This window comes from Salmo salar, chromosome 22 (genome assembly GCF_965601325.2).
Source record: "Salmo salar chromosome 22, fSalSal1, whole genome shotgun sequence".
NCBI classification, from domain to species: domain Eukaryota; kingdom Metazoa; phylum Chordata; class Actinopteri; order Salmoniformes; family Salmonidae; genus Salmo; species Salmo salar.
In genome coordinates, this window is record NC_138312.1 from 27,801,865 (window position 1) to 27,825,499 (window position 23,635).

The window sequence follows — 23,635 nt, forward strand, 5'->3', positions numbered from 1 at the left end:
TTTCAATTTAGATCATACAAGGGACAAACCTTACCTTAAATTGAGGAGATCTTTACAGTTTTTCAGTTAAGTGCCTGCACCTGCTGTCCTTTCAAATTCAAATCAAAGTGTTTCAGTTGGGCAGTTGGGTTCCTGCATGAACCCCCACCAACTAAGGAGGTTCCACGATGAACTCCACCTCTTATGGGGTTCTTGGAAGAACCTTTTAGGGGCAATTTTCAGTGCCAAGAACCTTAAGGTTCTTTGAAGAACTTTGAGGATCTTAGAATAACCCTTGTTGAACCCCTGATTTTTAGAGTACAGGTGTGGATTGTGCAAAACAACAGTCATAATATGGAAAGAAAAATCATAGCACAAGTGCATGAAAGCCAAACACACTACAGCCAATAGGCCTACCTCAGACATCATTTTGTGTATTCACTCCTGTTCAGTTTGAGTTCAGTGAACTAATGGTATAAACTACTTAAGTACAAATACTGTAAAGTCCTACTTAAGTAGTGTTTTGGGGTATCTGTACTTTACTTTACTATTTATATTTACTGCACTACATTCCTAAAGAAAATAATGTACTTTTTACTCCATACATTTTCCCTGACAGCAAAAAGTACTCCTTACATTTTGAATGCTTAGCAGGACAGGAACATTGTCTAATTCACACAATTATCAAGAGGACATCCCTGGTCATCCCTACTGCCTCTGATCTGGCAGACTCAACAAACACAAATGCTTTGTTTGTAAATGATGTCTGAATGTTGGAGCGTGCCCCTGGTTTGCTTAATATAAGCAATTTGAAATGATCATAATTTTACTTTAGTAGTATTTTACTGGGTGACTTTCACTTTTACCATTCTCTATTAACATACTGTATCTTTACTTTTACTCAAGTATGAGAATTGGGTACTTTTTCCACCACTGCTAATATGGTGAGAGCTGAGTAGAAAGGATGAGAGGAATAAAGGGGATTAATATGAGGGTGCAGCCTGGAGGTGGAGGAGGCCCGGTGGAGTTGGGTTTCAGGGCAGGGGGTGGCCCGGGCCTGCAACGGGAGGAGTCGGAGTTTGTTCAGCAGGCAAACCAAGGAGGGTTAGTTCGGGTCTGTTCGTTTCACTAACTGAGGTTGTTTGGTTCAGTCGCTGAATGCAGTGAAAAGTTTACACAGCTCATCAGACAGTCGCTGTTTTCGTGGGCCAAGGAACAACTGAGCTGACGTATGAGCGGACATTGTTGTTTTTTTCCTCCGGTGTGACTGGCAATAGGTGTAGGCAACAAAAGTGCCTGCTCCTTTGTAAACAACAGAGATTTGAGATGAAGATACCGGACGTGATTCAAGCTCTCCTCTTGGTCCAAAGTAAGTAGCCAACCCAACTTGAAATACTACACTGTTATTTTATTAGCTTTTCGACTACTATAATTTTGTCAAGCCTATACACATTGTGTTCATTTTGGGTCATGATGCATTTGATCTCGCCTAGTTTAACCTAACACACAACACAATGAGTCTGAGTAGTTATGCACTGTTTTAGCACTAGATTTGTGAATGCGTGTGTGAGTGTGTGCCTGCGTGCGGATACGTGCACGCATAGGTATGGGGGATGGGTCCTGTTGCCAAACCAGCAAGGAAAGCTCAACATTTCAAAGTCTGAAGTAGATGGCTCATTTTCTCATGCCCATATAATGTCAGATGAGAGGTAGTCCTACCCTGTTGTTGTTTGGACAGAAATTCTCATCTAAAGAAAAACCAGCTGCTAGAACTCTGCTTCCAGACAGGACTATGAACTGTCTGTCTGTCTGTCTGTCTGTCTGTCTGTCTGTCTGTCTGTCTGTCTGTCTGTCTGTCTGTCTGTCTGTCTGTCTGTCTGTCTGTCTGTCTGTCTGTCTGTCTGTCTGTCTGTCTGTCTGTCTGTCTGTCTGTCTGTCTGTCTGTCTGTCTGTCTGTCTGTCTGTCTGTCTGTCTGTCTGTCTGTCTGTCTGTCTCTGCTTATTTTTTTTGCTCCTATCGATTCTCTTAGCAGAGGACTGTAAAGCAGTTGAGTATTATGGGATGTGTGTTTGGATACTGGTTGATGACCAGTACAGTCTTCCATTCCAGTGAATCAGTAAGTGAAGGCACAGCTGTTCAGACTAGAGCATGCAACAGTGTGTGTGTGTCTGTGTCTGCGCACGCATCTGTGTCTGTGCGTGCCTCTATGCAGGTATATGTTTGAGTACATTATGTGTTTGACTATGTATCTAATATACAATGTGTGTGTTTCTGTCATTGGGTGTTTCTGTGGTCTGGAGTAACAAAGAGCAAATTACAGTGTGTTTTATAGGGTCTGTTTTTCCAGTGTGGTAAAGTTGTGGTGTTAGTTGCATGCACTAGTCTGGTGGGGCTGATTCCTCTACGCCCCTCTTACTAAACACCCATTCTGAGCCCCTGGACAACACAGCTACGTAGGCTTACCCTCCACCACTCTCTCCTACACCTCACCCACTCATAATCACCCCCATCACCTCACCTCTCTCCCACACCTCACCCCCATCACCTCACCTCTCTCCCACACCTCACCCCCATCACCTTACCTCTCTCCCACACCTCACCCTCATCACCTCACCTCTCTCCCACACCTCACCCTCATCACCTCACCTCTCTCCCACATCTCACCCCCATCACTTCACCTCTCTCCCACACCTCACCCTCATCACCTCACCTCTCTCCCACACCTCACCCTCATCACCTCACCTCTCTCCCATCAGAGCAAAAAGCTGCCACCTTACGTCCTCCTCTTATCACCCTTCACTCTCTCTTTTACTTTCTCTCTCCTTTAACCTGCTTTCCCCAACTCTTTCCTACCGTCTCTCTCTGCCCATTTATCTCTCACTCTCTCTCTCTCTCTCTCTCTCAATTAAATTAAATTAAATTCAAGGGGCTTTATTGGCATGGGAAACATATGTTAATATTGCCAAAGCAAGTGAAGTAGATAATATGCAAAAGTGAAATAAACAATAAAAATGAACAGTGAACATTACACTCACAGAAGTTCCAAAAGAATAAAGACATTTCAAATGTCATATTATGTCTATATACAGTTGTAGCAAATAGCATTCTAGTTTGCTCTGTTTTTTGGTTAATTCTTTCCAATGTGTCAAGTAATTATCTTTTTGTTTTCTCATGATTTGGTTGGGTCTAATTGTGTTGCTGTCCTGGGGCTCTGTGGGGTGTGTTTGTGTTTGTGAACAGAGCCCCAGGACCAGCTTGCTTAGGGGACTCTTCTCCAGGTTCATCTCTCTATAGGTGATGGCTTTGTTATGGAAGGTTTGGGAATTGCTTCCTTTTAGGTGGTTGTAGGCTCTTTTCTGGATTTGGATAATTAGTGGGTATCGGCCTAATTCTCCTCTGCATTCATTATTTGGTGTTCTACGTTGTACAGGGAGGATATTTTTGCAGAATTCTGCATGCAGAGTCTCAATTTGGTGTTTGTCCCATTTTGTGAATTCTTGGTTGGTGAGCGGACCCCAGACCTCACAACCATAAAGGGCAATGGCTTCTATAACTGATTGAAGTATTTTTAGCCAGTTCCTAATCTTTCTTTCTTTCTTTCTTTCTTTCTTTCTTTCTTTCTTTCTTTCTTTCTTTCTTTCTTTCTTTCTTTCTTTCTTTCTTTCTTTCTTTATGGTACAGCTGTGCATAGTTTTTACGTATACTTCCTCTCTCTGAGTGTGATTAGTGGGCCAAGGTGTGTGTTTGTGGAGCTCTGGACAGGATGAGCAAATCAGAGGCAAAGTCATCTCAGGTCAGATGGAGGGCTTGGACAGAAACCAGAAAGGGATGTTATAAGTCAGTTGGAGCAGCATCCTTTCTCATAACTTTGTCCTTATAGGCACATATCTGGCATCACTTTAAAACTCCCCAAATCCCAACCATAACCCCATTAGGGATGGAATTGCAAAACTGACCTTGAATCAGCGTGTAGCGGCCTCTTGCTCATCCTCCATTTTCCACCAGAATGTGTTCCTCAACTGAACACTTCATCCTTTTCAAAAGGGTTCCAAAATAGGTTCCCATGAACACTTGATCTAGGGCTTTCCCCCATTGTGTGTCGAATGGTTGAAGTTATCCAGTGGCAGTGAAACAGCTTCATGTTGAGTGACCTTTGGCTTTGGACTGGCTATGACACCTTGGGATTTGATGGGGTCTCTTTAGCTAGAATGCTACTGCTGTAATGTTACTGTAGCTTCTGTGGGTTTTTCCTGAGTCTCCTGTAGTGTGTGTATCTGAGTGTGTTTTTACATACACGTGTGTGTTTAACCAGAGTCCCATGTTGTGCGTCTCCTCCGTGTGTGTGTTTGTGTGTGTGTGTGAGTAGCGTCTGTGTTTGTAATTACAGTACGATGATTCTCATGTTTCTGTTACAGTCCCTGCAGCCTTCCTCTTCACTGCTGGTGAGTAGCCTCTCACTTTTTTACCGGACTAGTGTGTGTATTTGTATGTATTTAGTATGTGTGCAACTTTAATGGGTTAGGTTTGAGTGTGTGTACAGTATAAGTGTGTGTGTATTAGATATGACCGTGTTTGTGAGTGTGTTTATGTCATGCAAATACTGTAAGTGCATGCTTCTCTCTCTCTCTTTCTTTCTTTCTTTTAGTGTTGGCTCAGTCCGACAGCAGCAGTGTGGTTGTTGCGGGCTACAACGTGAGCGCCCCCACTGGCTCTAGGGTGGTACTGCAGTGTGTGAGCGGGCGCATGGTGTGGACCAGGGACAGTCTGAAGGACAGACAGAGGGTGGTCCACTGGGACCTGTATCGCCCAGGGCCAGACTATGCCATGGAGAGGGTGGCAGACATGTTCTCTGCTGGAGACCAGCGCATCTATAACGGACACAACCAGGGGAGGGTCAGCCTCAGCCAATCAGCTTTCAACGACGGAAACTTCTCTCTCGTCATCAGAGGTGAGAGCTGTCTGTCTCTGTCTTTTTGTCTGTTTCTCTTAATGTGACTTTAGGCCATCTCTTTCTCCTTATCTTTCTCTCTCTCTCTCTCCCACTCTCTCTAGACATTGCGATAAGTGACCGAGGCCTGTACTCCTGTAACCTGCACCATCACTACTGTCACCTGTATGAGACGATCAGGATACAGGTCAACGTCACCAAGTTACGTAAGTTCTGCCTTATCCCAAGTAGGGGAAATAGTCATGATATGGTCATATTGTGGTCCTAACCTCTCTCAACGTGGGGTTGTATTGTGATCTATCTGTGTGGGTTTCAGGTCGTAAGGAGCAGCGGTTCTGGGACGGTCAGAAAGCTGTGTTTGTGGTGTTGGTCGGCAGCACGGTGGTGTTGCCGTGTGTGAATCGCCGCTCTGTGTGGACAGAAGATGGCAGTGAGGAGGAACAGCAGGTGTGTGTGTGTGTGTGTGTGTGTGTTATGAATGCTTTTTAACAGCACTAGAATGAGATGAGGAAGAATTAGACAGTGATGTCATTTAGGAGGAATGTATCTGGGCAGGAAGACAAATTAAACTCCAAGTGAATAGAACTGAATGGAAAGATTGAAACAGCTGGCTTCCTTAATGACATGATCTCAAATAATTCTCAGTCTCAGTCTTGTCATGTATATTTCCTGGGCACTTTTATCACCTAATATCTATCTTAACCCTCTATCCCATCTTAGGTAGTGCATGCTTTCCCAGCATTGATTTCATTAATCATGTAAAGTCAGTCCAGTGATTACTTCAAGGGTAGTTGGAAAGAAGGATGTATGGTCTCTTTTACTATAATGTATTGTCCAATCCTTCTCTATCTGGTCTTAGGTGGTGCATTGGGACCGGCAGCCTCCGGGTGTTCGTCACGACCGTGCAGACCGTCTGATAGACCTGTATGCCTCTGGGGAGCAGCGCAGCTACGGACCCCTGTTCCTCCAGAGGAAGATGAACATCAGCGCTAAGTCCTTCTCACAGGGAGACTTCTCTCTGGCTATCTCTGCCCTGCAGGTCCTCTATAACACCATCCCGTGTCTGTCTGTCTGTCTGTCTGTCTGTCTGTCTGTCTGTCTGTCTGTCTGTCTGTCTGTCTGTCTGTCTGTCTGTCTGTCTGTCTGTCTGTCTGTCTGTCTGTCTGTCTGTCTGTCTGTCTGTCTGTCTGTCTGTCTGTCTGTCTGTCTGTCTGTCTGTGCACAACATGTAACAACTGTGTAACATCATAGCAACTACAGTGGTACAGTGGTAAAACAGGGATTTCTGACTGTATGCATCTGGCTGTCTGCCCCACAGCCAGGAGATCAGGGTCTGTACACCTGTCACCTACATCATCACTACTGTGGTCTTCATGAGAGAAGACAGTTTCAGCTCACTGTAGGACCACCTGAGCCTCGGGCTACTGTTGCCCCCAGAGCACTGCCCAATCAAGACAAGGGTGAGATACTGCATGTACACACAGATACACACAGACATACATAATATACAGTACACACAGATACACACACACATACATAATATACAGTACACACAGATACACACAGACATACATAATATACGGTACACACAGATACACACAGACATACATAATATACAGTACACACAGATACACAGAGACATACATAATATACAGAACACACAGATACACACAGACATACATAATATACAGTACACAGATACACACTATACTGCACTCCAGTTGACCACTGTAGAAATCGTACACGTGCTTATGTACAACTTAGAGAGAAATCCCAGCTGCTCTTTCATTTGCTCTCCTCTCTCCCTATCATCCTCAAACATCATTGGCTTTTCCTTTTCTCCAAACAGCACATTTTAAGAGGGGGGAGGGGAGGAGGAAGAGGGGGACAGAGAGTGGGAGTATAGGAGGAGCAGGGAGAGAGAAAAGAGAAGGAGAGGGGGAGTAACCAGTCGTAGTTAGGGGATTAGATTTGTTTTATGAGCAGTTCTTCCTGCCTTGTCAGCTAGTGCGGCGCCAGACCCCTAAACCACCCTCCTCCCTTTTCCTCACCCCCCATACCCCTCCTTACGACACCTCCCCCTCTTCACCCATCTCTCCCAACCAAACCCGGCCTTCCAAATCCTCCTTACCCCAACCCACCCTGGCCAGTCTCCCTAGCCTGCTCCCTCCTTACCCCTCTCTCCCAACCCAAACAGCCTTCCAAACATCTCCTTCCTTACCCCATCTCCTTCCTTCTCCCACGCCTTACCTCGCAACCCACCCACGCCAGTCTCCCTAACTTCCTAAACCCACTCCACCACCTCGCAGCATTCAGCCCCCCCCCCCCCCCCCCCACACTCTCAAGAGGGAAAATGTGGAGGGTGGATGGAGTGCGTGTGACGGGGAGGGGGGTGTAGTCTGAGGTTAGTTTTGAGGATCTGGTTTTGTCTTCAGACAGTCCCTGTCCCATTCCGCTCACTCTGCAGTTAGCCCAGTTAGCTATGTTCTCTTCCTTTCTCTTCCTTTCTCTTCCTTTCTCTTCCTTTCTCTCTAATTCCCATTATTACCTCCTTTTCTTTCTCCTTTTTTTCTTTGCTCCGTCCATGATCAGCAGATAACTATGTGTTTACATCTGGAAATCACCCAACCCACCACGGCAAATGGAGAGAGAGAGAGAGTGTGTGTGTGTGTGTGTGTGTGTGTGTGTTTGGGGAGGGGGTGCTATTCTGAAGCCACTAATGGGAGAATGTGGGAAAGTCATTGAGTGTGGTTGAGAAATATCTGTGTTCTTTGGAGCCATGACTGTGTGTGTACAGTATGTGTGTTTGGGTGTGTGTGTTTTCTCTCAATTCAAAGTTCCTCCAATCTCAGTGGAATAACATATTTAAAACTTAACTCTTAGCAATTCCCAAACCCCCTACTACACCCCACCTCCCATCCATGACAGAACTGACACACACACACACACACACACACACACACACACACACACACACACCACACACACACACACACACACACACACACACACACACACACACACACACACACACACCAGTAGATTCTGTGCCTGTAGTACCCTCTGATTCTGCCCAGGGTGTCTGGCTTGCTGTTGACTTTGGCCCAGACCGGACATTCTAAACGAGTTAGAGCATTTTTCTCTCTCCCTCTCTCTATCTCTCTCTTTATCGCTGTCTCATTCCTGTTTTTCTCCTCTCCCTATCCTGAGGTCCTACAGGCACTTATTTGAACTTGACTTTGCCTACGTCTTGAGTTTGTTTACCTCATCTCATCAAAATGTATTCACTTTTCTCTCTCCCTCATGCTCTCTTCCTCCCCTCTGCCTTTCTCCTTTCTTTTTCATTCTCCTACTTTCTCCCTCTCTTTTTCATTGTTTATTGACAGAATCAGGAAGATCGCCTCAAAAGGGCATTGGATAGCATGAACAAAAGCAAATCATCTGGATGGGACATTATTCCTCCTGAGGTCTATTACGTTTAAAAAAATCAGAGACAGCAGAGGTTCAAACTCTAGAACCCAGTTCCTACATTTGAATATAAAAATGGATTTGATCAATCTAAACTATGCTTCATTTTATCTCTGGGACACTCAGGAAGACAAATCAGAGCAAGATTACGAATGTAAGTACATTATTTACCTTCAGAGGTAAATGTATCAACCAGTTGCTATTTTTCACTGTAATAGCTACTGTAAATTGGACAATGCAGTTAGAGCAACAAGAATTTAAGCTTTCTGCCCATATAAGACATGTCTATATCCTGGAAAGTTTGCTGTTACTTACAATATCATTGTAATCACATTAGTGCACGTTAGTAACAACCGTCCCGGTTTAGGGACACCGATCCCGTAGAGTTTAAAAAAGGTAAGGATGCCACCCAGTGTTCTCACTATCGCCACCTATCTTTGATAAACACAGATATTAAATTGTTTTCCAAAATGTTGTCATCCCCTCTCAACACTTACCAAAATTGATCCGCACGGAACAAAGCAGGTTTGTTAAAAAAATGTAATCCTCGGATAACCTCTGTCGACTATTACATATCTTAAATGCTTCAGCAGAAACAACTGCTCCTTGGGCTGTATTATCTCTCGGTGCAGAAACAGCTTTTGATAGACCAGAGATATAACTCTTCTAATCTGTCTTGGAACATATGGAAATTGGCTCCAATTGAATTAAAATGATTAAAATGCTATATGCCAATCCCTCAGCCATAGTTATAACAGGCAATATCTGCTCCATCCAGAATCACAAGAAGCCGCAGACAAGGTGATCCAATTTCACCCTTGCTATTTTTATTATATATGGAACACCTGGCCCAGACAATTCGTCAATCAAAGGAAATAACACACATTTCCGTCAAATCAATTGATCACTTCATCTCATTATATGCAAATTATATTTTACTATATCTAGACTAGTGGTCACCAACCGGTCAATCGCGATCGCTGGTCGATCTCCAAGGCGTTCCTAGTCGATTAAACATTTCTGCAAAAAACGATAAAGGCTGCATTCCAAACACTTAACAGACACACCCTCTCCCCTCAGCCCTCAAATTAAGTGGACATTTCTGATGATGTTTCATGATGTCTGACGAGTTTACACTTGCAGGGCAAGGGGTGAGGGAGGAAGGAATTCATTTTAAATGGACCGCCCCTGCCCTGATATTCGTCACTCGGTAGCTTGTGGGTGCTTTATATGCGCTACTGTCAATTATGATTGCATGTCTACTTATATTAACTTTATAATTATTAATATACGCATACTGTATGATAGATAGCAAATTAATTAGCTTACTAACGTTAGCCTGCCTAGCTGTAACTTATGAAGAAGGGAAATGTTTTATTTCTACAATTTCCAAAAGCTAACCAAACAAAAACATAATTACCTTTAGGAGATGTGTTTGTGCATGAGTAGCACAATTTTGAACTTATTTACATTCATTTTTACTTCTACTTGTACGTTGACTTCTCCATATTGACCTTGAGGTTTTAAGTTTTGGATGCACAATCATCGCGAATTGATTTATGGGGCGTTTCAGGCCCCGAAGTGAACATATGTCACACCCTGATCAGTTTCACCTGTCCTTGTGATTGTCTCCAACCCCTCCAGGTGTTGCTTGTTATCCCTGGTGTATATATCCCTGTGTTTCCTGTCTCTCTGTGCCAGTTCGTCTTGTATGTTCCAAGTCAACCAGTGTGTTTTTCCCGTGCTCGTGCCTGTTCTATTCTCTTTTACTAGTCCTCCCGGTTTTGACCCTTGCCTGTTTTCTGGACTCTAACACGGTGAGACGTCTCCTGGGTGTTTGACCAAGGGGCAGGGGTTTCCAGTACCTGGTTGACTGGGAGGGTTACGGCCCGGAGGAGAGGTGCTGGGTTCCCACTAGAGACATCCTGGATCCAGCCCTCATCACCGACTTCCACCGCCGACACCCCGGTCAACCAGGTATGCGCCCAGGTAGGACGCCAGGTGGCGCCCCTAGAGAGGGGGGGTACTGTCACACCCTGATCAGTTTCACCTGTCCTTGGGATTGTCTCCACCCCCTCCAGGTGTTGCTTGTTATCCCTGGTGTATATATCCCTGTGTTTCCTGTCTCTCTGTGCCAGTTCGTCTTGTATGTTGCAAGTCAACCAGTGTGTTTTTCATGTGCTCCTGCCGTTTCTATTCTCTTTTACTAGTCCTCTCTGTTTTGACCCTTGCCTGTTTTCTGGACTCTGTACCCGCCTGCCCTGACCGACCTCGAGCCTGCCTCCCACGCTGATACCTCCTGGACTCTGAACTGGTTTTGACCTTTTGCTGTCCATGACCATTCTCTTGCCTACTCCTTTTGGACTAATACATATCAAAGGCTCAAACCATCTGGGTCTCGCCTTGTGCCCTTATAACATAATTGTACACTCTCAAACTCCATTAAAAACGAGGGCTGAGGGGCTTACGTTGCAACCTTTGCTTGTGTGGCTAATCATTTGGGCCGACGACAAATATGGCCTCGGATTTCCCCAAGAGCATAAAGCGAGGGTAAGTGGACGAGGGTGTATCTATTTCGAGTTTGAAATGCGGCCAATGCCTTGGGTTCCAATGTTTTATTCATTTCGTGCTGTTGGCGGTAGATGCACTTGATTCAGCAGCCCTAGTACCGGAAAGGCAAAGTGTTCCCATTTTGAACCATTTCATGTGTCTGAAGGTAGAACTCCACCTACTCAGCAGGCCCAGAGAGCAAATCAATTGCACCTATAGGCCTACCGCTGGCCAATCAGATGGCTCAGATCACCATGTCTGCACAGTTTCCCCAAGCCATAGACTGTAAGAAGCATTGAACGCACAGCAAAGTTGATACTGTGACATTTCAAAAACATTTAAAACCATGACTAGGGAAAGTTAATGTGTAAGTTGTTATTCAGCACTGTTAACACTTTTACAAGCCACAAAATGCGTGTTCTCCCGACTTCTACTCACGCTACAACCAGCACTGCAGCTGTAATGAATGAGTATAGCAAAGTGTTCCCATAAGCTTGCTATATTATTAGCGGGTTGTCTTGTTTAAGTATCAAAAGTAGTTGTAATTGCTAAAATATACTTAAGTATCAAAAGTATAAATCATTTCAAATTCCTTATATTAAGAAAAGCAGAAAGCCACATTTTCTAGTTTTTAAAAATGTATTTACGGATAGCCTGGGGCACACTCCAACTCTCAGACAATTTACAAATGAAGCATGTGTTTAGTGAGTCTGCCAGAACCGAGGCAGTAGGGATGACCAGGGATGTTCTCTTGATAAGTGTGAATTAGACCATTTTCCTGTCCTGCTAAGCATTCAAAATGTGTCAGGGAAAATGTATGGAGTAAAAAGTACATCATATTTTTTAGGAATGTAGTAAAGTAAAAGTTGTCAGAAACATAAATAGTAAAGTACAAATACCCCCCAAAAATGACTTAAGTAGTACTTTAAAGTATTTTTACATAAGTACTTTACACCACTGGGGCCTATAGCCTACTGCACAAAACTCCTTGCTAAATAACTGTTTTTAATTGGTTAATGTTGATTAGGCTTATGTTTTTTTTAAGTCAGGTTTAAAACAAATCTGAGTGGGCATTTTGACTCAGTAACTTGACTCAAAAGGTTGGTGACCACTGAACTAGACAATGTATCTCAATTGCTCACAAACACATTGAAGATCATAGATACATTCAGTTGATAAAGTTAGAACATTTATCTAACCAAATCAGCCCTTCTGCCTTTTCAAGACCCCGATGGAGGACTCCATCTCTACTTATGGTATACCAATCGTTTCCAATGTAAAATACTTGGGAGTACATATATTTCCTTCCTTAGATAAAACCATTGCCAAAAACTTTAACGGAACTCTCAAATCAATTGAATTTGACCTCATTAGATGGAATAATATCCCAGTTGCTTTAACCAGCAGAATATCTATTGTCAAAATGAATATATTGCCACAGCTGAATTTCTGTCGTTCAGTGTTTCTCATGGCTCCCCCTTCTGGCTATTTGGATAAAATTCGTAGTGCGGTTTCAAACTTTATATGGCAAAGTAAACGATCCCAAATAAAAATGTACAAACTTACAAAGAGGGGAAGACATAGGAGGAATATCCATACCTAACTTGTATTTCAAGGCACTAGCATTTCGCCCCATGAATGTAAATATTCAATGCTTTTCATCTATTATGTTACTTAACGATGATAGCTCCTTGACTCTCTCAATCAAACAGAGATGATTACTGCTGGCAAAATACACTGCTCAAAAAAATAAAGGGAACACTAAAATAACACATCCTAGATCTGAATGAATGAAATAATCTTATTAAATACTTTTTCTTTACATAGTTGAATGTGCTGACAACAAAATCACACAAAAATAATCAATGGAAATCCAATTTATCAACCCATCGAGGTCTAGATTTGGAGTCACACTCAAAATTAAAGTGGAAAACCACACTACAGGCTGATCCAACTTTGATGTAATGTCCTTAAAACAAGTCAAAATGAGGCTCAGTAGTGTGTGTGGCCTCCACGTGCCTGTATGACCTCCCTACAATGCCTGGGCATGCTCCTGATGAGGTGGCGGATGGTCTCCTGAGGGATCTCCTCCCAGACCTGGACTAAAGCATCCGCCAACTCCTGGACAGTCTGTGGTGCAACGTGGCGTTGGTGGATGGAGCGAGACATGATGTCCCAGATGTGCTCAATTGGATTCAGGTCTGGGGAACGGGCGGGCCAGTCCATAGCATCAATGCCTTCCTCTTGCAGGAACTGCTGACACACTCCAGCCACATGAGGTCTAGTATTGTCTTGCATTAGGAGGAACCCAGGGCCAACCGCACCAGCATATGGTCTCACAAGGGGTCTGAGGATCTCATCTCGGTACCTAATGGCAGTCAGGCTACCTCTGGCGAGCACATGGAGGGCTGTGCGGCCCCCCAAAGAAATGCCACCCCACACCATGACTGACCCACCGCCAAACCGGTCATGCTGGAGGATGTTGCAGGCAGCAGAACGTTCTCCACGGCGTTTCCAGACTCTGTCACGTCTGTCACATGTGCTCAGTGTAAACCTGCTTTCATCTGTGAAGAGCACAGGGCGCCAGTGGCGAATTTGCCAATCTTGGTGTTCTCTGGCAAATGCCAAACGTCCTGCAGGGTGTTGGGCTGTAAGCACAATCCCCACCTGTGGACGTCGGGCCCTCATACCACCCTCATGGAGTCTGTTTCTGACCGTTTGAGCAGACACATGCACATTTGTGGCCTGCTGGAGGTCATTTTGCAGGGCTCTGGCAGTGCTCCTCCTGCTCCTCCTTGCACAAAGGCGGAGGTAGCGGTCCTGCTGCTGGGTTGTTGCCCTCCTACGGCCTCCTCCACGTCTCCTGATGTACTGGCCTGTCTCCTGGTAGCACCTCCATGCTCTGGACACTACGCTGACAGACACAGCAAACCTTCTTGCCACAGCTCGCATTGATGTGCCATCCTGGATGAGCTGCACTACCTGAACCACTTGTGTGGGTTGTAGACTCCGTCTCATGCTACCACTAGAGTGAAAGCACCGCCAGCATTCAAAAGTGACCAAAACATCAGCCAGGAAGCATAGGAACTGAGAAGTGGTCTGTGGTCACCACCTGCAGAACCACTCCTTTATTGGGGGTGTCTTGCTAATTGCCTATAATTTCCACCTGTTGTCTATTTCATTTGCACAACAGCATGTGAAATGTATTGTCAATCAGTGTTGCTTCCTAAGTGGACAGTTTGATTTCACAGAAGTGTGATTGACTTGGAGTTACATTGTGTTGTTTAAGTGTTCCCTTTATTTTTTTGAGCAGTGTATATATACCTATTTTAATATTTTATACTTTCAGGCCCACATGGAAGGGGTGGTATGGGGAGGGTTTTATCTGGTCGCTGGGAGAGGGGTGGCTGGTCTGGGGGGGGTGACTGATGAGCAACCCTAGTTGCTAGGGGGGTTGGATGGAGAGATGTTGGCTAGGTGGGGTTGGGGGTGGAGTCCCACTTTTTGTTAGCTTTTTCTGTTATTATTATTTTATTATTACTTAAACTCTGTGTATTTCTTGACGTTTTTTTGTTGAGTGGCAGCCTATGGGTACATGTTTTCTAAACTTAAACATTTAAACGGATAATGTATCTGCAACCCCCCCTCAAAAAATGACAAAACAAATAACTTGGTCATAAATAAATAAGAACAGGAACTTCACTTGATGAGAGAGAGAAACAAAAAAAATGAGGCAACAACAAATTCAATCCCTTTTAGACAACTTCCTGGACAAAACGTTCCGCTGTAATAGTGAAGGTGTAAACTTGGCAGTAGAAAATCTAAACAGTATATTTGACCTCTCGGCTTCCCTATACAATCTAAAAATTTCAAACAAATAACTGAAGAAAGTTAACAACAATGACATGGTTCAATGAAGAATGCAAAAACCTAAGAAAGAAATTGAGAAACCTATCCAACCAAAAACATAGAGACCCAGAAAACCTGAATCTACACCTTCACTATGGTGAATCACTCAAACAATACAGAAATACACCACGGAAAAAGAAGGAGCAGCACGTCAGAAATCAGCTCAATGTAATTGAAGAAGCCATAGAATCGAACCACTTCCGGGAAAATTGGAAAACAAACAACACAAAGAGTTATCTATCCAAAATGGAGATGTATGGGTAAACCACTTCTCCAATCTTTTTGGCCCTATAACAAAGAACAAACAGCAAAAACATATACGTGATAAAATACAAATCTTAGAATCAACTATTAAAGACTACCAGAACCCACTGGATTCTTCAATTACATTGAATGAACTACAGGACAAAAAACAAACCCTCCAACCCAAAAAGGACTGTGGTGTTGATGGTGTCCTCAATGAAATTATAAAATATACAGACAACAAATTCTAATTGGCTATAATTAAACTCTTTAACATCATTCTTAGCTCTGGCATCTTCCCCAATATTTGGAACCAAGGACTGATCACCCCAATCCACAAAGGTGGAGACAAACTTGACCCCAATAACTACTGTGTGATATGCGTCAACAGCAACCTTGGGAAAATCCCCTGCATTATCATTAACAGCAGACTCGTACATTTCCTCAGGGAAAACAATGTACTGAGCAAATGTTAAATCGGCTTTTTACCAAATTACCGTACGACAGACCACGTATTCACCCTGCACACCCTAATTGACAAACAAACAAACCAAAACAAAGGCAAAGTCTTCTCATGCTTTATTGATTTCAAAAAAGCCTTTGACTCAATTTGGCATGAGGGTCTGCTATACAAATTGATGGAAAGTGGTTTTGGGGGAAAAACATACAACATTATAAAATCCATGTACACAAAATTGGCAAAAAAAAACACATTTCTTTCCACAGGGCCATGGGGTGAGACAGGGATGCAGCTTAAGCCACACCCTCTTCAACATATATATCAACGAATTTGCGAGTGCACTAGAACAGTCCGCAGCACCCGGCCTCAACCTACTAGAATCTGATATCAAATGTCTACTGTTTGCTGATGATCTGGTGCTTCTGTCACCAACCAAGGAGGGCCTACAGCAGCACCTAGAAAAGAGCTGTTAAAATTCTTCAACCACCTAAAAGGAAGCAATTGAACCTGTAGAAGAGTCCATTAAGCAAGCTGGTCCTGTGGCTTTGTTCACAAACACACCTCACAGAGCCCCAGAACAGCAACACAATTAGACCCAACCAAATCATGAGAAAACAAAAAGATAATTACTTGACACATTGGAAAGAATGAACCAAAAAACACAGCAAACTAGAATGCTATTTGGCCCTTAACAGAGAGTACACAGTGGCAGAATACCTGACCACTGTGACTGACCCAAACTTATAAGGAAAGCTTTGACTATGTACAGACTCAGTGAGCATAGCCTTGCTATTGAGAAAGGCCGCCGTAGGCAGACCTGGCTCTCAAGAGAAGACAGGCTATGTGCACACTGCCCACAAAATTAGGTGGAAACTGAGCTGCACTTCCTACCCTCCTGCCAAATGTATGACCGTATTAGAGACACATATTTCCCTCAGATTATACAGATCCACAAAGAATTTGAAAACAAACCCAATTTTGATAAACTCCCATATCTACTGGATGAAATACCACAGTGTGCCATCACAGCAGCAATATTTGTGTCCTGTTGCCACAAGAAAAGGTCAACCAGTGAAGAACAAACGCCAATGTAAATACAACCCATATTTATGTTTATTTATTTTCCCTTTTGTACTTTAACTATTTGCACATTGCTACAACTCTGTATATAGACATAATATGACATTTGAAACATCTTTATTCTTTTGGAACTTCTGTGAGTGCAATGTTTACTGTTCATTTTTATTGTTTATTTCACTTCTGTTTTATCTATTTCACTTGCTTTGGCAATGTTAACATATGTTTCCCATGCCAATATAGCCCTTGAATTGAATTGAGAGAGAGATTCTACAAGTATGGGTAGCTGAAGCCCAATATGGCGTGTGGGTGTGTCGAAAGGAGTGCACACTTACAAAAATAAAGGGTTCTTCAGTTTATCTCCATATGAGAACTGTTTTGGTGCTCGGTAGAACCCTTTGCAGAGGTTCTTCCTAGAACTCTCTATGAACGGTTCTACCAAGAACCCTTTTTATCTTTTAAGGGTTATTCTTAGAACCCTCTATGAACGGTCCCACCAGCCTTATTAGCCTTTTAAATTAAAGTCTTTATGACTACATACTGTATATCAAATGGTCTTTCTTTGAGGGCCTAGTTATACCCTAACAATGGTGTTAGTAAACTCCTGGTTTACAGGCCACATCAGGCCTGCAAATTACATTATGCACACTTGCAAAGTGATGTGTACTTCCTATTGGAATCCGGCCAGAGTGAGGATATCCAACAATTAGAACTTTTAATCACCCGAAGCCTGAATTCAGAATGGGAAGATGGATAAACGAGACTACCTAAACCAGGGGCATCAAACTCATTCCTTGGAGGGCCTAGTGTCTGCTGTTGGTTTTTGTGTTTTCCTTTCAATTGAGACCTAGACAACCAGGTGAGGGGAGTTCCTTAGTAATTAGTGTAGAAGAAAAAGAAACGCACACCTATTAAGGCGAGGTGCTGGCTAGCGGAGTAGAAAACTTGAAAATAAGGGAGAGCCGCACACTCTAGGAGCTCAGATGCAAAATGTCTATATCCAACGTTTCGACAGCCAAGCTGTCTTCATCAGGGTATGACCAGGTGAGGGGAGTTCCTTAGTAATTAGTGACCTTAATCAAGTACAAGGGAGGAGCGAAAACCCGCTGACACTTGGCCCTCCGTGGAAAGAGTTTGACATATGTGATCCAAACCATCTAAACTGGAAACGAATATCAAGGGTGACAGTCACAGTAAGCACACACATATACAACGCATACTGGCAACAGTACACCCATCATCAGTACTTTTAATAAAAAATAAACAATCGTCAGTTTTATAACTGGACATTTACAATTATTTGTGTAAAAATAAAATAAAATACGACTCCAAACTCTCACGGTACGGTAATTGCTTGGTGAAAAAACAAAAACAATGCTCAATCAAAACCGTCTAACATATAGCAGAATGCTTTTGACACACCCACTCCTTTCCTTTCGACACACCTACTCCTTTCCTTTCGACACACCTACTCCTTTCCTTTCGACACATCTACTCCTTTCCTTGACACACCCACTCCTTTCCTTTCGACACACCTACTCCTTTCCTTTCGACACACCCACTCCTTTCCTTTCGACACACCCACTCCTTTCCTTTCGACACACCTACTCCTTTCCTTTCGACACACCCACTCCTTTCCTTTCGACATACCCAGTCATCAGTCCTTTCCTTTCGACACACCCAGTCCTTTCCTTTTGACACACCTACTCCTTTCCACTCCTTTCCACTCATTTCCTTTCGACACACCCACTCGCACATACTCCAGTCACCATATTAGGCAGCAGCTACCCCCTCCTCCCCCCCTACCATTTGGCCCACTTCTCAGTGTTGTTCAGGCAGAGAGTGGAAGGGTCTGTCTGAGACCACCCACACACACACACACCACACACACACACACACACACACACACACACACACACACACACACGAGGATCCCAGGAGATGGACCAAGGCCAAACAAACAGATGGTTCTGAATCAGATCCCTTTGTTTACGGTCGTCTCTGTGTTAAGTCTACTATGACAGAAATGCTTGAAGAGTTACAGTACAGAAACCACTGAATCCCCTACTCTTTCCCTCTGTCCATCCTTCCATCACTCTCTCTCCTTCCCTCCATCCCTCTCTCTGTCTTTTACTGCCAGGAAAAGTAAATCACAGTATGACTTCAGGTCTGGAACTCGTTTTGGCTCAGACACGCTGGGCAGCTGCTCCCCGGCTGCCTCTTGCCTTGCACATTTTTTTACGAGCATAAAGGAAACCAGCAGTTGTAGTGGCTCTACTTCTCAACACTCAGTAGATCAGCACACAGCTATTGTTGATTGTCCAATTGTTGTCCACTATCATGGATAATATATAGAGATTTTTTTACAATGTTACAACACGGCTTGGCACTGGTAGGGATGACATCATGGCATTGGAGTTCCCAATTGACATGACAAAAGAAACAAAGATGCACGTATACATACACACACACATACTGTACACACACGCACACACACTGAATAACTGTGAGATTGACTTATACTGGCTTTTCAGGGAAAGGAATCTAAATGCCGTAGCCAATGATTTCACAGTCTGATCTACCATCTACATTGCCATTATAGTACAGTCGTACAGAAACGAAATACATTTTTTGGGGACATATCCCTAAGCCTGAACATAGCAAACAGGTCGGTTAATGATTTATTATGTCTATGAGCTCTATTGTACAGGAGATGATCCAATGTTTAGCTGCTGTTGTTGTTCACTCGCTTTACCAGAGCAGCATCAGTGAAGCTTCCAACAGTGACCAGAGTGCACCACCTGGTGGCCAGAATATACTTTTATCTTGGTCTGGGTGTATTACAGACAGGGGGAGCTGTTGGTTAATAATCTTCTCTCTGTTCCTCAGAGGATAGCAAGGCTGAGGCGTCACGCGTCATCAACTTCATCCTGCCCGATCAGCGACATCATTTCCTGCTGCCCCTGGGCTACATCCTGACTACGCTCCTCCTCCTGGCCTTCATTGTGCTCATCATCATCATCATTACCCACCGACGCAAGACCAAAGGTCTGAGCTCCTGTACTAAGACCTGACTAACTAACTTTGGATCTGTCTGTCAGCTTTCTCTCTCTCTCTGTCAGTGTGTCTGAGTCAGCCTGTCTTCATCTTTACTGTGTTTTTGTGTTTCAGCGGGGGAGTTTTACCCACAGACATCTTTGAGGTGAGAAACTTGCGCCACGCACACGCTCGCTCACTCACTGACTCACTCACTGACTCACTCACTCCTCTCTCTGTGATAGATCCAACAGGGGTGACATGGCCACCAATGAGTTTGAGATGGACGTTCCTGAAGTCAAGACGTGCAACCAGGAGGAGAAGAAACTAGGTGTGTGTGTGTGTGTGTGTGTGTGTGTGTGTGTGTGTGTGTGTGTGTGTGTGTGTGTGTGTGTGTGTATATATATATATACACATAGATACACTCCAATCTCTTTTGTCTCTCAGACTACAAAAACAACCTGCTGAGGGAGAAGGTTCAAATGTCCACCCTGCCCAAAGTCATCGACCTGGACAAAGGTAACACACACACACACACACACACACACACACACACACACACACACACACACACACACACACACACACACACACACACACACACACACACACACACACACACACACACACACTTAAACCCTCCATGTCTCTCATCCATATGAAGTACGCAGGGCCGGCTCTAGCCTTTCTTTCTTTTTCATAACACACTTTATGCAATTTTACTCATTTTGCCATGGGGTGGAGAGACATTTTTCAGTTTGAAAGCAAATTTCCTGCAATTCTACACATTTTGCCGTGACTTATTCCATGTTAATGATATCTGATTGAGTGTGACTAACAAGATCAATGGGATCCTCCTGGAGGTCAGGGCCCCTGGACACGTGCCCTATGTGCCCTGTCAGTATTCGGCCATGATTACTACAAGTTTAGATAACTGGTTAGACTAATTTACCAATCTAAAAATTGTTAGCTGACATGGCTAATTGAGCGACTGTTAGTTACTGACAAAATAAGTTGAAAACTGATGATGCACAACACATTTTCCAACTTACACAACAGGAAGGTGAGACCCTAACTGAGTTTTTTTAAATACACTGAGTGTACAAAACATTAACAATACATTCCTAAAAATATTTCTTTAACCCGTCTCCTCCCCTAAATCTATACTATTTTGATGTGAATAGAACAAGTAACATCAATAAGGGATCACAGCTTTCACCTGGATTCACCTGGTCAGTCTATGTCATGGAAAGAGTAGGTGTTTTGTACACTCAGTACAAAATATTACATTCAATTGACTAGATATATAATATATATATATATATGTTTATTTATTTATTACAATAGTCTCTCTCTCTCTTTCAGAGATGGAGAAGGTGTATTGGAAATGAGAGGGGAGTCAGCTTGCCGCTGGCTGGTCCAGAGGCAGACTCTACAGACACAGGCTGCATTCCAAACCAACCCCTAGGCCCTCTGCTACTGGTGTGCTAGTGTACTGTAGGGATGTCCACTCTACTCCACTAGTCCCACCTCTACATTCCACCTCAAGCCTCTCACCCACAGTTAGACCCTTCACTCACATTTGATAACCACAATGTGATTGTAAAGCTTACTGTATGCTTCACAGGTGAAACAGTTTGCGCATATATTATGGCGAAATGTTGTGCCGTTTTTGTTCGTTTTGATGTTCGGCAGGTTCATGCACACAAAACATTTTCTTGAGGCAAGTCAAAGTTCGGTAGTTGAAGTCTACACCCTTTTGTCGGTGATTGGTCAACTGTACTACTCCTAGTAGGAGTGGGAACTATGGAAGGGATTCTTCAATGAAGTGTTTGTTGTCATTCAACGAGAGACAACTCGTTTTCATGCATGTGACTAAGACCTCCTCGGCCAAAACGTCATTTATTACAGATTTCTGGATTTATCTTCGATTAATTCTGACTATTTTGAGGAAGTGTATACTGGCTATGTTGTTGCTTCGGCGTCTCGTGCTTTTGTCTTGTTTTTCAAGCGAAGGTCTTTTAAGGGAGTATGTGAGGCACAGACGTTTGCTTAACCTAGCCGAGTTCTGCTAGGAGCAAAGCGAACCTAGTATGTGGGCGCCTTTAAACAGTTAAACAGCAATACTATTACCTTCATATTGTTACAATTATGTAATTGGTTGCAAAAAAATGCCGTTGTGGAAAGGTATTTATTTACAAAGATGCACAGGGTTTAAATTACAGGTTTGCCGAAGCCCAGAGTTTTTCCCATGTTAGGTTAGATGGTTAGGGTAACTCCAGTTCCTATGAGGCAGGTACCTGTGTTCTCTCAGCACCACTGAACCCTCTAGAGGGGAGTGAAGGCCATGACTTCTTCAGACAGCATTACACGCTACAGATATAAGTCATCCTTAGACACAGACCTAGGATCAACCTACAATCCCAACATTAACCATTAAGAGGGAACAATGCAAAACTGGCCATAGATCAGAGTCTAGGGGCAACTTCATCCTACTCTGCTTCACATTTGCAACTACAGTATATACAGTAATTGTTAATAAAAACCTATTGTGAGTGATCATACTGCCATCACGTGACTATATTGGTGTATTGTACTGTCTCCTTTTGACTGACTAGGTCGTCATTGTAAAATATAACTGGTTTTCAATGACTTACCTGGCTAAACAGAGGTTAAATAAAGTGATACAAGTGTAATTTTGTAATAAATAAGCCATTGCATTGCACATTATGAACTGTTTTTATTTGTGTATTCTGATGCTTTATGTTACTATTGTATTGTATCGTTAATGGACTGAATCCCTTATATCCGTTAAGTTTTGACACTTTCCTGTATCATGTCTCCTTGTCTGCATAACAAATAGCTTATTGGGACAATAAAGATCTACTCTACCCAACTCTACTTTCTGTCTAGACTTTCCTCTGTCAACAGTCCTTCCATCTTATTGCAACAGAGGCATTGTATGTTAAGATACTCACATTATTCTTTGCTCTCCATGTTTGTTTGATGTAAAAACACTTGTTCATGAATTCTACAAACAAAGTATGCCTGAAAAAACCCCAACTGGCTCTGTATTGTAAATAAACCACATGCGTTACAGCTGTGGAGAGGCACATTAATTCCTATTTATGAGAGGTACTGACATGTTGAATGTACCAAGCTTTCTGTTTGAACTACTGGCGCACAGCTCGGACACCCATGCACACCCCACAAGACATGCCACAAGAGGTCTTCCATAGTCAGAACAGACTATAGAAGGCGCACAGTACTAAATAGAGCCATGACTACATGGAACTCTATTCCACATCAAGTAAGTAATGCAAGCAGTAAAATTTGATTTAAAAAACAGGTTAAAAAAAAACACCTTATGGAACAGCGGGGGCTATGAAGCAACATAAACATAGACACATGCATACACACACATGCAATAGCATACGCACTATACACACATGTACACATGGAGTTTTTACTGTAGATGTGGTGGTGGAGTAGGGGCCTGAAGTCACACAGTCTGAATGTATTGTAATGTTTTTAAAATTGTATAAACTGCCTTAATTTTGCTGGACCCCAGGAAGAGTAGGTGCTACCTTGACAGGAACTAATGGACCCCAGGAAGAGTAGGTGCTGCCTTGGCAAGAACTAATGGACCCCAGGAAGAGTAGGTGCTGCCTTGACAGGAACTAATGGACCCCAGGAAGAGTAGGTGCTACCTTGACAGGAACTAATGGACCCCAGGAAGAGTAGGTGCTGCCTTGACAGGAACTAATGGACCCCAGGAAGAGTAGGTGCTGCCTTGACAGGAACTAATGGACCCCAGGAAGAGTAGGTGCTGCCTTGACAGGAACTAATGGACCCCAGAAAGAGTAGGTGCTGCCTTGGCAGGAACTAATGGACCCCAGAAAGAGTAGGTACTGCCTAGGCAGGAACTAATTGACCTCAGAAAGAGTAGGTGCTGCCTTGGAAG

At 43.4% G+C, this 23,635-nt stretch overlaps 1 protein-coding gene across 2 annotated transcripts; it reads left to right on the top strand.

The window, feature by feature from the left end:
• The first annotated feature begins 1,045 nt into the window (after positions 1 to 1,045).
• Positions 1,046 to 22,572, top strand: LOC106583134 (matrix remodeling-associated protein 8). Of its 2 annotated transcripts, XM_045705194.2 has the most exons (13): positions 1,046 to 1,348; positions 4,396 to 4,422; positions 4,626 to 4,928; positions 5,033 to 5,134; positions 5,245 to 5,375; positions 5,788 to 5,967; positions 6,247 to 6,388; positions 19,525 to 19,683; positions 19,807 to 19,837; positions 19,917 to 20,002; positions 20,119 to 20,190; positions 20,856 to 20,925; positions 21,037 to 22,572. In XM_045705194.2, exons 1-13 carry the CDS (start codon positions 1,306 to 1,308, stop codon positions 21,137 to 21,139), a joined length of 1,449 nt encoding a protein of 482 aa, XP_045561150.1. In that variant the 5' UTR covers positions 1,046 to 1,305; the 3' UTR covers positions 21,140 to 22,572. The 2 variants fall into 2 exon arrangements, with proteins under 2 accessions (XP_045561150.1, XP_014022443.1); XM_014166968.3 differs by lacking the exon at positions 20,856 to 20,925.
• The last annotated feature ends 1,063 nt before the right edge of the window (positions 22,573 to 23,635 follow it).